Genomic DNA, 15,734 nt, shown 5'->3' on the forward strand with positions numbered 1-15,734 from the left:
TGGGAGGGCTGAGCAAAGGAACGATGTGTTCTGCAGGACTTCTGTCTGTAAGAAAGCTGCCCAATCAGCCCTCACCCTAAAACCACAAAATTCAGTTCTTCCTCATATGTCCCTGGTACCTTCTGAGCTTCTGCCCCAGCGCTGAGGCTCAGAGGGAGTAAGTCTGTGTAAGTCTCTTCACAGACTCTTTAAGAGGGAGGCCTGGGACTCCAGTAGCACCACATCTTACTCACCCACAATCTCTACTCATTTACACGGTCAGAAGATACGGGGACTTCACTTCCCAGCACCGCAACTCTGGGCCGGAGAGCGCAGCATGGGGTTGAGACCCCTGTCTCTGAGACCACTCACTCCTCAGGGGGTCCTCTACAGCTGAGATATCCCTCCCAACATTTGACTGACACACACGGGTGTGGGACCAGCCCCTTGCACCTTTGCCTCTCCTACCAGTGTCCACATGGCTTTTTCTATATTAGTTGTAGGACTTCCATCCAGCTAGATTTCAGGAGGTTCTCAAAGATGGTTGTCCTGTAGTTTAGTTGTAATTTTTATGTGGTGTGGGATGATGCCAGTACCACTGTTTACCTACTCTGCCATCCTGACCCCAAGTCTCTTGTTCACCGGATTCTTTATTGAGTGATACACAATATGGGAAAGTCACATCTCTGGACAAGTTTACTCATCATTTCATGTTCTTTCATTCATTCATTGATTCATTCACTTATTCAATATTTTATTGATAGCTTACTATCTGCCTGGTAAGGTTCTAGGATTGGGGAATATAAAGAAAAAGGTCAAGATTCCTGACCCCAAGGAAATCTCTCAGTTTCTGTGCATGGTGCAACACACCAACAGCAAGCCAGCCCAGGGGACCTTATTTTATAAGAAAGGGGTGCATATTCTTTCCTCTGGCTCTAAAATTGTGTTTCTACACAAATGCCCTAGACCAATGAACATAACAAATCATACGACTTCAGCTAATAAAGTAGGAATAAGGTTTCAGCCAGTCTGACTTGATTTAAAATGATTTTTGCCGGTTATTTGCCTTGCCAATCCTTTCGTGGACCACTGAAGTTAGGCTTTAACACAGCTTGCCAGGAAAGGGCTGTGCTAGCATTCTCCAAGTTTATAATTAAGTTCAGTGTTTGTGTGTGGGATCGAGTAGGGAGGAAAAAGACCACTAATTATGGAGTTTCGTTTGTGAGAGCCTGCTAAGGCTTTTAAGTAGCAGAAACACGAGAAGCGGATAAAGCTTTCCTCATTTTAAAATAAAAGTCGCATGGGAGTCGCTGGCTGGAACGGGGAAAGCGGGCTGTCCTCGGTGCTCCGCAGGACGCAGGAGGGTTTGGACCACCAGGAGCACTGCCGCCGCCGTCGGGGACTCGGAGGGTCTGAGGCCTCGGTACAGACGCCCAGTTCACCGGACAGAAGGCGACAGCTCGCGAGGAAGTGCAATCGGTCTCGCCCCAGGGGAGGAAGACTCTCCTCCTTCACTTCCTCCCGCAAGGCGGCTCAGCCTCCCGGCCGGGCTCCTCCTCCTCTGTCTCCTCCCCCGGCCGCAGCTGCACTCTGGCGCGGGGTGCGGCGCTCACTCCCGCAGTCCCGCGCTGGTGCCCCCGCCCCGCGCGCCCTGCGCTCCACTTCCCCCGCGGCCGCTCCGAAGCTCAGCCCTCCTGCCGCCCCGGCGCTGTCTGGGACTGCTGGGAAGCTAGAGGCCCGCAAATCGCCGCGCGCGCGGGCGGCGGGCCGGCGCGGGCACAGTGCGCTCCGGCTGGGGTGGCGGCGGCGGCGGCTCCGGACTGAGCGCCCTGAGCGCACTTCAGCGATGGCTTCTCCGCCGCGGCAGTGGCTTCGCCTTCGTCCCCGCCGCCTTCTGCTCCTTCTCCCTGGATTCCTGCTGCCTCTTTGCGGCGCCTTTAACCTAGACGTGGACAGTCCTGCCGAGTACTCCGGCCCAGAAGGAAGTTACTTTGGTTTCGCTGTGGATTTCTTCGTGCCCAGCGCGTCTTCGTAAGTGGCCCCTCTTGGAAAGGGAGTCTGCCCCCTCCCCCACTGCTCGCACTCACCCTGCATTTCCCCAGGGGGAGAGAGATCTCCCGGAGAGATGCATGTGTCTGTCTGTCCGTACCGCCCCCCCACCCGCCGGGCTGATTTAGGTTCTGGATGGATGAAACATTTGGGAAGATGAAACTCCCTGCACCCCTCCACCCCGGCACCTACTAGCAGTTTCCTGCTCTCCTCTACCGAGAGAGAGATCTTTGAAGTTTATCGGTGCTTAAACTCGGGTAAAGTGGAGAATCAACAAAGGCTGATCTGGCCGAACTCCGCGCCGCCTCTCCCAGCGTCCGGGATGTAGTCAGTTTCATCCACAAACTTCTGTTCCTCCGGTACCACTCAGCCTCCCTGGTAGCCGTTTTCTACTTCATAGACTTAAACACGAGTCCTTTTCATTCTCCCTAAACAAGCCCTCCCCCACTCTTTCCGCCTTTCTGGCTGATTCGTTTCTCCTCATTTACTCCTCTTCCAGACATTCTGATGACTAAAGTAATCATACTGTCATAGTAAATTCGTTGTCCCCTATCTCTAGGATGCCCGACCTTTGCACAGTTGAGAGCGAACAGATGAATGTGTCATCTGTTCTTTTTATAGTGATTAATTATTTAGGTCATTGTTCGGAAAGAAGGGTGTTTGCTGAGTTTTCACTCACTACAGGTCATTTGAATACTGCAGTAAGGAATTCAGTTATGTTTTCAAATTGCCAACGTTTCGCTTGCAAAGACCGTCAGGATTTGTAACAGACTTACCCTCGTTATTGGACTAAAAGTTGTCTCTGACTTGACGGAACACTGACATCGTTCTCACTACTCCACCTCCACATTAACATTAGAAATATAGCATTAGAAATAAAACATTTAATAAGTGTTCATGGGATGTCTTTTGATGTTTAAATCTTGTTTTCAAGAGGGAGAAATTCCTTTGTGTTATTTCTAAGTTCTTAAAAATTGTAACAACATACTTAAGGTTTCTAATTATTTTACATATTTTAAAGTGCTGTTTTTTAGGGGGGAGAGGGACGATCATTTTGATGGTTAGTAGTTAGATAGGACTATTTTTCCAATTTATACATGTCTAATTAGAAGGTGATCTAAGTACTTTTTTCCATGACTGTTAGAACACTTATCAGGATTCATTCTCATAGTCTTTCTGGATGTTGCAGAGTATCACAAATTTTGGTGACAACCATTGCAGCAGTAAATAGGTTGGAAGCAGTTAGTGGAAGCTAGACATTGTTTTATGTAGTGAACTCTTGTTTCCAGCTTCAGTGCTTTTGATAAGACCTGAGCACAGATTTTTCCAAATTGATCAAAGTAACCATTAACTTTAGGCAACCTTCTCTTTTTTTTACTACCTTTTCTTTGATGTGATCATTTGTCAGCCTTATCTTTTATGTAAGTTTTTTTTTTTTGTTTCCAGATATTTTAAAGTTTATGCCTTTACCCTGCAGAGGATTTTAGTTGCTCCTAACATTGCCCTTTTAGATTTAATCTGTTCAGAAATTCTAGCAATTTTGAGAATGTATTGTCTGTTGTCAAGAGTTAGTACTTAGCAAGAGTTAGCACTTATATATTTCAGAATTGATGGAGTGTTTTGCAGTTGTTGCTCTTGATTCTGTGGCAACCCTCTGAGGTTAGTAGTGTAAAGATAACATGACACTATGATAAACTTTAAGTGTTTTTACCATGGGAAATGCAGTAATATTGAACTGTTAGCCTGAGATATTCACTGTTTTTGGTTAGGAGGCTGGATGACTGATCTTTGATTAGTCATTGGAGTTGCTGAGTATACTATGACCTCACAGGTTTACATGACCTCTCATGTTGGGCCTTCAAAAGTTAGGTAGACTTAAACTTGCTTTGGTTTCATACAATGTCTTGAAATTTTTACCAGTGACTTTGCTACTGATAGACTAGTAAGCTCTAGGTATAGCCTAATCTAAAAAATAGAAATCAACTTTGAGATGTTTAAAAAAATGAAGTATATGTAAACAAAGGTTTCTATTACTGAGCTTTTCAGGTTTAACAAAGAATAATGCAAAATTATGCTTAATTTTGTAAAAAGGTACTTTAAAATGTAGCAAGCAGTGGAATCCAAGGTACCTGGGATGCCATTTATAATACTGCCAGCTGCATTGTTGTAGTTATTTCGTGTGATTGTAAACTTCCAAAGGAAAAATAATCCACATAATAAAAACGTGTTTAAGATTCCCTTTTTTCTGAAGAAGGAATACCTAGATTATGAAGAAGTGACGGTGATAAAGTCTCTCTTTGCTGTTCCAGTTTCTATTAAGTGTCTGAATGCCTCTGGCAAGCTATAGAATTGTTTTATGTCTAATTTTTCTTGTCATAGAAAATCGTTATTGAATTATTTCCATATTGTTTGAAAACTAATGAATCAATATTTATTAAAAAGAAAGGATCCCTGGCTGGGTGGCTTAGTGGATTGAGCTCCAGCCTGCAAACCAAAGTGTTGCTGGTTTGATTCCCCAGTCAGGGCACATGCCTGGGCTGTGGGCCGGGTCTCAAGTAGGGGACGCATGAGAGGCACCCACACATTGATGCTTCTCTCCCTCTCTTTCTCCATCTCTTCCTCTCTCTAAAAATAAATAAATAAAATCTTTTAAGAAAACTAAACTCTTTTAAAAAAAAAGGAAAACCAAGACATTAATAAAAAATATTAAGATGACTCCTCAACAAAATACTCCAAAAGTAAGTTTTAAGTACGAAGTAAAAAGTCACAAACATAGTGATTTAAAAATTATGTTAATAAAAATAAGCATTTCTTAATTTTTTCCTGTGTGCATTAATTTATGGTGCATTAATTTTCCTGTGTCCATGTTGCCATACTTAAGAAAGTTTAAAGATCATTTATTGGCCAAGAAGTAAAGTCATGTTTTTCTTGTCAAGAATATTTGGAGAAATTAAAAATTGCACCTTAGGTTTAATGATAATAATGATATATTACATTGGGTAACCTGTTCTACAATGTACAAAACACTGTTACTTGTGATACTCACTTTGCAGCACAAACCGCCAGGGTAAGGAGGAAAGCAGATAAACTCATTCCTGCAGGTGAGGAAGCTGAGGCCAGAAGAATATGAAGGCTTTAGTTGTTCAGGTTAGTGTGTGGGATAGGGGGCAGGGTGTGATTGAAAGAGAGATTGTATGAAATTCAAATTCCATTTAACTTTTATATTTAAATTTTAAAATTTTAAGAAAGTTGAACAATTTTCTTATGTATACTTCAACTGCTATATTAGTTTTCATTTTACACATATATTTATATTAAAATAATACTATAATAACACTGGGTTAGAATACTTGCCTTTTTCCCTATGAAACGCTAGTGGAACCCTATTTACAGTTTCTTCGAATTTCTCTGACCCCGGGGGCAAAGCGTGGGTGAGTGTGCTTTGGTCACAGAAGGTCCTGCAGAAAGTCCTGCGGAACCATGGTTAGTGGTTCTGAATCCTAACTTCCTGTTAGCAGCTCCTGAAGAGCTTTCAAAATAAAACAGCTGTCCTGGGGGCATCTTAGATCCAAATGTAGAACTCTGGATCATTTCTGCTTCCCTGGCCAGTATTATCTCAATCTGACTAAAAATGAACTCTTTTTCATCAAGAGATGTCAGTTAATACCTCTGTTTCTATTAATGGTGCCATCATTTTCTCTGTTGCCTGGAAATAATTTCATATTCCTCCCTCTCATTTTCCATTTTTCTTTGTTTCCATATCTGCACCCCCCTAATATTAGTCAGTGATTAGTCACCAGGCAGAAGGTCCTAGAAATTCTTCCTTGCTAATGTTTCTTGCTTCCATCTCTGCTTTTCACTCCTTGCTGCCACCTCCTTATTTCAGCCCAGTTGTCACAGGTGTGACCTGGGGCACTCAGGTCCTCATCTCTTGGCCCACCACTTGGCTCTTAAATCTGCAACACATCTTAAATGTTTCTGATGGTTTTATCTCTCTGAGGCATCTTTTCGATCCTGGTATTTGGCTGCTAAAATTTCCTCAACAGTGCTTCTTCTGTGGCCAGAGAGATAGCCCAAACTACTTAACAAGGGTGAAGACCTCTTTCAATTTGTCCCAATCGGCATGCGCTTTTAGAAGTTCGTGTCCCACTCTGGCCAGGTGGCTTAGTTGGTGAGAGCATCGTCCTCATATACCGAAGGGTTGAGGGTTCGATCCTAGTCAGGGCACAGTGCCTAGGTTGCAAGTTCAATCCCCAGTTGGGTGCATTCGAGAGGTAACGGAATGATGTCTCCCTCTCTCTCTGTCTCCCCGCCCTCTCCGCCCCCCCCCCCCGCCCTGTTCCTGTCTCTTTAAAATCAATAAAACACATCCTCCTTGGGCGAGGATTAAAGAATAATAAATAAATAAAGTTCATGTCCCATTCCTCTCTTCACCATTGTAATCATCTTCAAAACTTGTCACCAGCTCATTTTCCTGAACTTTAGTGTGGTTCTGGCTATATTCTTTTCTTCTTGCCATACACAATATACATGCATGGACTATATATAGCCTTATTATTTAGAAATTAAATCCTATGTTGATTATTCCAGATTAAGGCCCAAGGTTTACAGGACATTATAAAAGAGAAGGGAAATGTATAGAATTTACAGTTACTGCATCTCTTTTACATCGTAAATAGGTTGACTCTGTAGTGTTTTTTTAAAATGAAAAGCAAATAGCTCTGAAGTAACATTCAGTTATAAAATTTTATACACATTTCTTACTATAAAGTATAAGAAGTATAAATTTTTCAGAAGTCCCTTTTGATGAAACCTCATTGGTCAACCCTGAGTCAACTGAATATATTAAACATACTCTTGGAGAGAGAAGTCGGTGCTGAAAGTAGCCAAATAACTGAGTTCATTTCGAGGGTTTAAAAAAATGTGCTTGTCATTGTTTGGCTGGTTGCCTCTCCTTGGTAGTCAAGGTCACATTCCCTGAAGCTGCTGCCCTTAAAGTAATACTTCGGATAGGAAGTGCACCCTAAGGGCATCCTCCTGGTCGGTTTCTCTGGCCCTCTGGTCTGCTTCCTTCCCCCTATTCCTCCTCCTCCATTCTGTTCCTCCCTCTTTCCCATCTCCCTCTCTCCCCTCCCCTCATCTCCTACTCCCCCACCCACATCCCAGGCACACACTTTGCCTTTTTATCTTGTAGAATTTCTTGACATGCTCGTGTATGTACACCTTAATTTTGAAGTCATTTAATGGAAATATCTCAAGTCTTTTAAAAAGAATGATGAGAATGGGGATGTTGATAATGTTCTCAAGCCAACTTTTTGGAGGGAGTTGCAGTCTGTCAGGGGAGAGTTGCAGGCATAAGAAACTAAATTGCTGAGCTTCAGATTTCTCATGCTAATTAGTGAAATCTCTGTTAGCCTCAACTATCCCTGGGTATCTTTCCCCAAGCCTTCGCATGATCAGGAAATGTTGCAAGACAACTACTTCTTACCCTTCTTTTCTCCTTGAGATTTTGCATTTGAGTTAATTAATGGCCCTTTGAGAAAATCAAAGAAAGAAAAGTTCTTTTAAAAATAGATTTTAAAATAGAGACAGGCTCCTAGACAGAGAGCAGGCTGACAGCTTTGGGGAGACATTGGGAGACGGAGGAGCGATTGACCAAAAAAGAAAAAAATAGATAACTCAAGGACACAGACAACAGGGTAGTGATTAGGGCGGGGTGGAAGAGGATATGGGGTGATAAATGGTAATGGAAAAAATACAGTTAAAATAGATTTTAACTGCCATATTTCCTATGTTATTAGGGAGTGTTCTACTAATTATTTTTAGTTCTGATGCCATTATTTCTTGTATTTTTGATGTCTTTAGATTTTCTAAGTGTGCTTTTTATCTACTATCCACATTCTGAAAAATTTATGTTTTTAAGTAATTACAGTTGGCATTGTTATCTCCATTGAACAGAAGAGGAGACTGAGACATGTATAGAATGACTTCCTAAGATGATTTTATACAGTGATTGTAACCTTTAGTCCCAAACTGTGTCCCTTAGACAATACTGCTTATATTGCAAACATAATTTTTCTGGTCTGTTACTTCTGTTACCCTAATTAAATTAGTGTAGGCATTAATTAAATATTCTTGGATGAATTTCAAGTAACAATTATTTAATTTTCTATAAAGTGATTTATTAACAGGCTTTTTTTTTTTTTGGTTTGTTATCGTGTCAAAAAACGCATGCCACAAAACTTACCCTCCCAACACATTAATAGGCTTTTGTTTTCTGTAATGTGTTGGTTTTATATTTCTTCATTTTTTTCAGATAGTATCTTTTACCATCCTGTATCCTTTATTCTGTACAAATACTTAATTTTTCTCTGCACAACTCCCTCTGAAGACTAACATTTGTCTAAGGTAATTTTACTTTCTCCATCTTTCCATTTTTCTCTTTTAAAAACTTGGTATGCTCTGAAAAGTAACTTGACATGTTGACATTTTAGACAAAGAACTTTATTCCTCAGCTTCTTTTCTGCCATTAACCTAGCATTCAGGAACTGACAGTGCTCACACATTCCTTTCCTATTATTCTTCCGTTTCTGTAGCATTTTACCAATGTGCAAGACTGCACATGAAGGTATGCTTAGGAAAACTCGATGCACACCCATATTAGTACACGTAATTACCATCATTTCATGCCTATAATGTGCAAATGGTCTGTTGAAAAGCAGCAGCCTTGTTCTTGGTCTTATCCAGGGAGATCAGGCTGCTAGGAGAGAAACTCACGCTGCGGTTTTCATTCAGAACTCAGGCCCCTGTTAGCTTCCCAGCCCTCTCTGTCTTACAGTGCCAAGTAAAGTATCTGAAATCCAAAGTAAAATAATTGTACAGATAATTTAAATAATTGGATGTTTATTAGAAGATGCGTTCTTCAAATGCCAGAGAGGTTGGGGATAGTGGAAATGGCTTATTTATATGTGGCTGTTTTAAATTGAACACCTACAGCTATCAAATTTACTTGCTACTCAGCTGTCAATTCAAAATATTTTTCTTGAGTGCTTAATAGGTGGCAGGTACAAAGATGAATTAGAGTCCTCTACATTCAAGGAAGTAATTTATTGTAAAGTGGGAGGAATAGCTTTGATAAGAAATTGTAGAAGATTGTGTAAGTGGTAAGTAACAGTCCGGAAATGACTTTTACTTGTAGGTTGTTTTTGTTTGTTTGTTTAATCCTCACCTGAGGACATGATTATTGACTTTAGAGAAAGGGGAAGGGAGGGAGAGAGAGGAGAGAAACAGAGAAACACCGATGCACGAGAGAAACGTCATTGGTTGCCTCTCATACACACACCCTTTCCTGGAACTGAACCGGCAACTTAGCAGGTGCCCTGATGCGGAACAGAGCCCAAAACCCGGATGATGCTCCAACAACTGAGCCACGTCGTCGGCCGGGGCTGCTTGTCAGTTTTTAGGCATAGCTTGAGAACCAGCTCTCCTGTCCTGATATGAAGCCTGGCCATTATCCACAACACTGAAATCATATGCAAAGCTGTGCTTGTATTGCGTTTATTAGGACTGTCGCAGAAATGTCCTTCCTCCTTTTTACATGTAGTCCCTGAAAGTCCACTTGTCTGAAATGTTCTTTTTTTCCCCATGATGCACTCAAAAATAATTCAAGTCACGTGAAAAGAGTAAGTTTTGTGGTACATTTTTTACCTGTTGAAATGAAAAATTTCATATATATACAAAATTAAGTTGTTAACCCAGCTCTGTTTTGGAAAAGAAGAGTGTGAAGACAGTGAGCTGCTTTCTTATTAATGGCAGCTGGGGGGTGGGGGTGAGGGCTCTTATTCATAGTCTGATTTTTTTTTCTTACAGAACTTTTTTTGCTGAATGAGAGCTAAGTTGATATTTTACTGAGAGTCATGGGCTCTGAAGAGAGAGTGCGAGCATTGGTGTTTTACTGATGCCAAGTATGACTGCATAACGCTTTACTAAAGAGGGTGTGGTTTAGTTGGGAATTTTGTCTATTTTGAGTATGGACTTTGCAGATTAGCATCAGATAGCAGGATGTTCATAATGCAGCAGTTCATGCAGCCAGCTTTTGGACACCGTAAACATGACTTTGCAGATACCACACACAAGAAATGAAATAGAAAAATAAAAGTTAAAATGGATGCATTCCATATTTAAGGTTGCCCAAGTAAGAACATCCAAACCTGTAGAGAATTTTAATAAATACTTACTTGAGCCAAACAGGATACACGTGGAAGCAGGATCCCAACAAAGAGAGTAAACTGCTTCCTAGAATGGCAGTTTGCGGCCCTTTTTATGCATTTTGATATAAGCAGGGAAATAAAGATGACCTGGAGGTGGGAGACAACGAGGCAGGGGTTGGATTACAGGGTAGTTAACAAGGCTGTGTGCTCTCTTGAGGCTGGTTTCCATTCTGAGGGGCCTGAAAAGAGGCATTTCAAAGGTGTGTTACGCTAGATGCACCAAAACACTGGACAGCCCTTGATTACTGGACGGATGAACCTTTTACTGAAGAAGTTATATGACTGGGGTGTGGTTACCCGCCATGACCTGCCCAGTTAGGAATTTATGATCAGATCACCCTGTGAGGTTTTCTTTTGGTCACTGGACTTGTCAAATTATTGCAAAGCCCCTTTTTTTCTCCACAATAGTAAAGAACTGAAGACAAGATCTCCTTTACTTAAAAATTTGACTCCTGATTACTTTGTCCCCCGATAATTTTACCCTGATAAGAAATTTGAATAATGATCTAATTCTTTGACTAGGGATTAATTAGATTAATTTTGTGAGGAGAAATTTGTTAGTTGCTATTTTTTGAAAGATTGAAGTACAGTAGCTATGAAACAAGTTCTACAAATGGGAAAATGACAATATTTAGAACTACCATCCTTAAGAATTATTTATTTAAAATCATTTTTTCTTTCAACATCTAGGATATAGAAAGTGTGTAGCAAACACATACATTCAAAACCAAAAACTAAAACAACACTTCCATGACCCTAGCCAGTGTACATTTTTAACACCTCTAATGCGATATAATTGACATGTAATAAGCTGTACCTCTTTAAATTTGACCAGCATAAATCTTTAGTGACATGTAACCCTGGGGTTGCCTTATAACATGTTCTTAGGATGAATAAATTACATTAAATAATGTATGTATATTCTTAGGATGAATAAATTACATTAAATAATGTATGTATATAAGAGAACATCAGATGAATAATGAATATTATGCCCTCAGCGAAGAGTTTAAAAAATACAGGGTAGGGCAAAAGTAGGTTTACAATTTGAATACATGAAAAACAGTTTATTCTTTTATCATTATTTATTAATTATTTTATTATTTATCATACAGACAAATGCGAATGTGCTTTTGCCCAGTCTATGTATTTGTGGATAATATCTAGAGAACTAATTGCTCTTTCTAAATTATAGGATGTTGCTTATGCTTTGTGCCATTTTAAAAATCTCGTCTTCCCTTTTGTATTTTAGCAGGATGTTTCTTTTGGTGGGTGCACCCAAAGCAAACACTACCCAGCCTGGGATCGTGGAAGGAGGGCAAGTCCTCAAGTGTGATTGGTCGTCTCACCGCAGGTGCCAGCCAATTGAATTTGATGCAACAGGTAAATGTTGATGCAGTGCCCTCTTAACTTGTCATTTGATTTTTTAAATGTCATTTAATTTTTGAAAGCACTTGTTTCATTTTAAATGTAAACATTTAATAAAATCATGTATAAGCACTTCAGATACCCAGAGAAAGTTATGTAAAGACAAATGATTTATTATATGATTTTCCCCCAACTTTGTGGCATATGAAAACATTAAAAATACATTGCATTTCCACTGCATTGGATGTCTTCAACTTTAAACCGATCACGTCAACCTGCAGAAATCTGGGGAAAATCTATTGAATTGTTTTTGCACCTCTTCTGAGAAGAGAGAGCTCATAGGTACAGGAAGGGTTTTTTTGTCTGTTCTCTGTGGGCAGAATTGAAGCCTGACTCACTGACAACTGTAGAAGATCAACTCTGTAATCATAAATATATCTAAGGCTGGGTCATGCTACCAAAACCAGTTGCGGAATCTTTTGCATTACAGTAGATGTTGTTGACTTTAAAAAAATTCTTATCCAAAATTTATTGGGAAAATTATGTTATGGTTTTGATAACATTAGAATTTTATCTATAGGGACAAATTTTAGTGTCAGTCATGATTGTGATAATAAGGAGAAAAATAGCATAAGGAAGATGAGAAATAAGAATTAACATGTTTTACATTTAGGCTGGTGAAATAAGATTATATAATCCTGTATACATTTGTATTGATATATTTATGTATATTTGTGAAAGCTTAGAAGAGCCTGAAAGAAATAGTGTGGCATTCATCAGGTGCAATAGTTTTACAATTTTTTTAATGATTCTGGTTTGCTGGGTTTGATAATATTTTAAGGTAAGCCTGCAGAAAATTAATTCTTTTTTCCATATTGTTACTTCCTGCTAATTCTAAAATATATTCATTCTGGGAATTATAGCGTCAGTGAAACAGGAATTAAGATGTGGACTGTTTGTTCCACTTAGCATAATCACTGACACTCATTAAACCAACTCTTATTGGAATCAGATCTCATGTTTGTTTTTTTCCATTTGAAACCATCTACATTAAACCCTGTTGTTTTTTCCATATATGGCTGACATTTGGAAAACCCCAAAAGCATGTGAATAGGCTCAGGTTTACCACAAATGGAGAAAGACCTGTGCTGTAGAAATACCTGGGTCAGGACATTTGTATCTTCTAACAAAATATGATTACTAACAAAATGAAACTGTAGTTCAGTTTTGATAGTTTGAACTGTTCAGATATGTTTCTGATGTCAACACCATAGGTTTTCGTGCAGTGCAAGATAATTTATTCTGCTCTTTTTTGAAATTTGCCTTTATATACTATTGTTTTATTGAAAAAAAAAATGCACTTGGCAGAAAAAATTGCAAGCAGTCCAAAATAGTATACAATGAAAAATAGGACTGTCTTACATCAGCCTGCTCAAAGGCAATCACTGTGAACAATTTTTTGATCCTTCTGGAATTTTCTTATACAAAAAGGCAACTCACAAATAGGAATATACTAAATATACTGTTAGGCCCCTGACTCTCTCTACTTTTACCCCATACCTGCCATAGATCTTTCCATATCAATATGTATTGAGATACCTCATTGTTTGCAAATTACTGATAGTATTGTGTTGTGTATGTAGCTCAGTTTATTTTACTCATATATTTTATTGATAGACACTTAGATTAGATTGTTTCTAGTCTATTGTTACTATAACCACTGCTATAGTGAAAAGCTTATGTGCAGTATTTGTGCGAGTGTGTGTGTAGGATTAAAGTCCTGGCAGGGGATTTTTAGATCGAAATATCCTGCATATGTATATTAAAGTTTTGATAGATAACTACAAATTAATTCTTTACAAAGGTTTACGCACCTAAAATTATGTTTTGTGATGTCAGTGCCAATGCCAATTATCAGCATTTTTTAAAAAAGATTTTATTATTTTCTTTTTAGAGAGAGAGGAAGTGAGGCAGAGAGGGAGAGAAACATCTGTGTGTGAGAGATTCGTTGATTGGTTTGATGGGTTGCCTTTCACATGCTCCCATCTGGGGAATCTGGCCTGCAACCCAGGAATGGGCCCTGGCTGGGAATCGAACCTGCGACCTTTTTGTTTGTAAGCCAGTGCTCAGTCCACTGAGCCACACCAGCCAGGCCAGCATATTTTTATCTTTGCCAATTTTATACTGTTATAATATTATTATGTCTTACATATTATGTATAATGTTACATTATTTTATTTTTTGTCATTAATTTGCATTCCTTTAATTAATAGTAAGACTAAGCACTTTTGCATTTGTAAGCCAACGTTCCTTTTCCCGTGAGCTGTTCTTAATATATTTGCACATATTTTCTATTGATTTGTGAATTTCAAAAATGAATCTCAGTTGACGACATTCCATCCTTTTGGTTGCTAAGGCCAAAATCTGGGCTTATGCTTGACATTAAATTTGTCAGCAAGTCAGAACTCTGACTGCTACTCGTCATTCTGCTCCTCACATCCTGATCTGAGCCTCCATTGTCTCTCACCTGGACTGCTGCCCTAGACTCCTGAATTTGTAAGGGTGCTGCCAGAAAAGAGGTAGCACCCTTAAATTGGGATCGTTTGAGGAGCTTTTAGTAAAAGGACCCTTTACCAAGGATTGTGCTGTTTTCACAGATCAGTAGTGCCTAGACACTAGTTAAAATTGGCTTCTGGGCCTGAAGGAATCTCAGGAGCCAGGGAAAGGAGTAGCTGCCAGAATCTAGCCAGAACATTAGGTGGAGAGAGCCACTTGACTGGAGCCGAGGGCACGGTCAGAGAGCAGTAGCCAGCCCAAAAGGGCCGGAAGGAAGGAGCAGGGGAATAAAACCCTGACCTCACTTTCCTTCCTCCTTTTGATCCTTTGTACCTGCTCCCCTCTGGCTGAATCCAGTTGGGAGCCAGCGGGCAGCAGTGCATTTCACACTGGTCAGCATCGTGGGCAAAGAGCAGGCTAAAGAACGGTAGACAGGAGACCTGAGAGGCAGTTGGCTGGGAGCCCACACACCTCACTGTTCTTTCCGTTTCTGCCCTGGATACTCTGATTGTTTGTTCTCCACGGCAGCCAGAGAGATCCTTTTAAAATATGCAGATCATAACACTCCAGCTCAGATTCTACCCATATGTTCCCATCTGTCTCATAGTAGCTGAGAGGACTTTTGAGTATTTTGGCTCTATATTTCTTTTCTTTCTCTCTTTCTAGAGAGAGGGGAAGGGAGGGAGAAATAGAAGGAGAAAAACATCATTGTGAGAGAGAAACACTGATCGGTTGCCTCTTGTACGTGCCCCGACTGGGGACTGAACTGCAACCCAGGTATGCGCCCTGACTGGGAATCGACCCAATGACCATTTGTTTCGTGGGATGAGGCCCAGCCAACTGAGCCACACTGGTCCGGGCCCACTATTTCTATCTTGACCTTCATCCTCTGTGTTGTCCCCTCTTTCACTGTCTTTGAGCCCCAATGGGTCTCTTAGCAGTGGCTTGTAAACAGTAGGCACATTCCTTCCTCACCTTTCCCTGGGTTGTTCCCCCTGCCTGAGAACACTGTTTCCCTAAGTGTACATTGGGCTCCTCCTCTACCACCACCTTTGAGAAGGGACCAAATGTCATCTTCAGTAGTGTGCTGACCATCTTATTTAAAATTGCGATTCCCTCTTTCCTGCTTTATGCTCCCATTCTTTTCTCTGCTTTACTTTTCACTGTAGTACATACGTTGCTGTATGTTATCTTTAGTTAATGTCTCTCTCATATAGGATTTAAGTTCCATGAGGATAGCTTTTTTTTTTTTAATCTTTTTTGTTCATTGCTGAAACTTCTGGGTCTAGAACAATACCTGGTGCCTTGTTGCCTGGTACAAGTTGGTGCCAAATAAATTGAATAGGTGGTTGACGGAGTGAGTGAGTGACTGACTGAATGAATGAATCATAGGAGCTTTTTCTATAGTGAAGAAATAACTAATGTCCATTAGTTATACATGTACAATGATCTATTTTTTGTTCTCTCCTCTTGTGTCCTTGCTTATGGTATTTCTGTATTTTGTATAACTTC

At 40.2% G+C, this 15,734-nt stretch overlaps 1 protein-coding gene across 2 annotated transcripts in view; it reads left to right on the top strand.

Moving 5' to 3' along the window:
• The first annotated feature begins 1,564 nt into the window (after positions 1-1,564).
• The window catches only part of ITGAV (integrin subunit alpha V), an 87,866-nt gene continuing 73,696 nt past the window's right edge, over positions 1,565-15,734 (top strand). The window contains exons 1-2 of one of the 2 annotated variants that reach the window (XM_054562597.1): positions 1,565-2,010; positions 11,551-11,681. In XM_054562597.1, coding sequence (XP_054418572.1) covers positions 1,826-2,010; positions 11,551-11,681 — 316 coding nt within the window. In that variant the 5' untranslated portion in view covers positions 1,565-1,825. The remainder of the gene's footprint in view (positions 2,011-11,550; positions 11,682-15,734) is intronic. The other variant, XM_054562598.1, reaches the window with a different exon arrangement.

The sequence above is a fragment of the Pteronotus mesoamericanus genome, unplaced genomic scaffold (assembly GCF_021234165.1).
Source record: "Pteronotus mesoamericanus isolate MK-2021 breed Mesoamerican mustached bat unplaced genomic scaffold, CSHL_Meso_final scaffold_651, whole genome shotgun sequence".
Taxonomy (NCBI): Eukaryota; Metazoa; Chordata; class Mammalia; order Chiroptera; family Mormoopidae; genus Pteronotus; species Pteronotus mesoamericanus.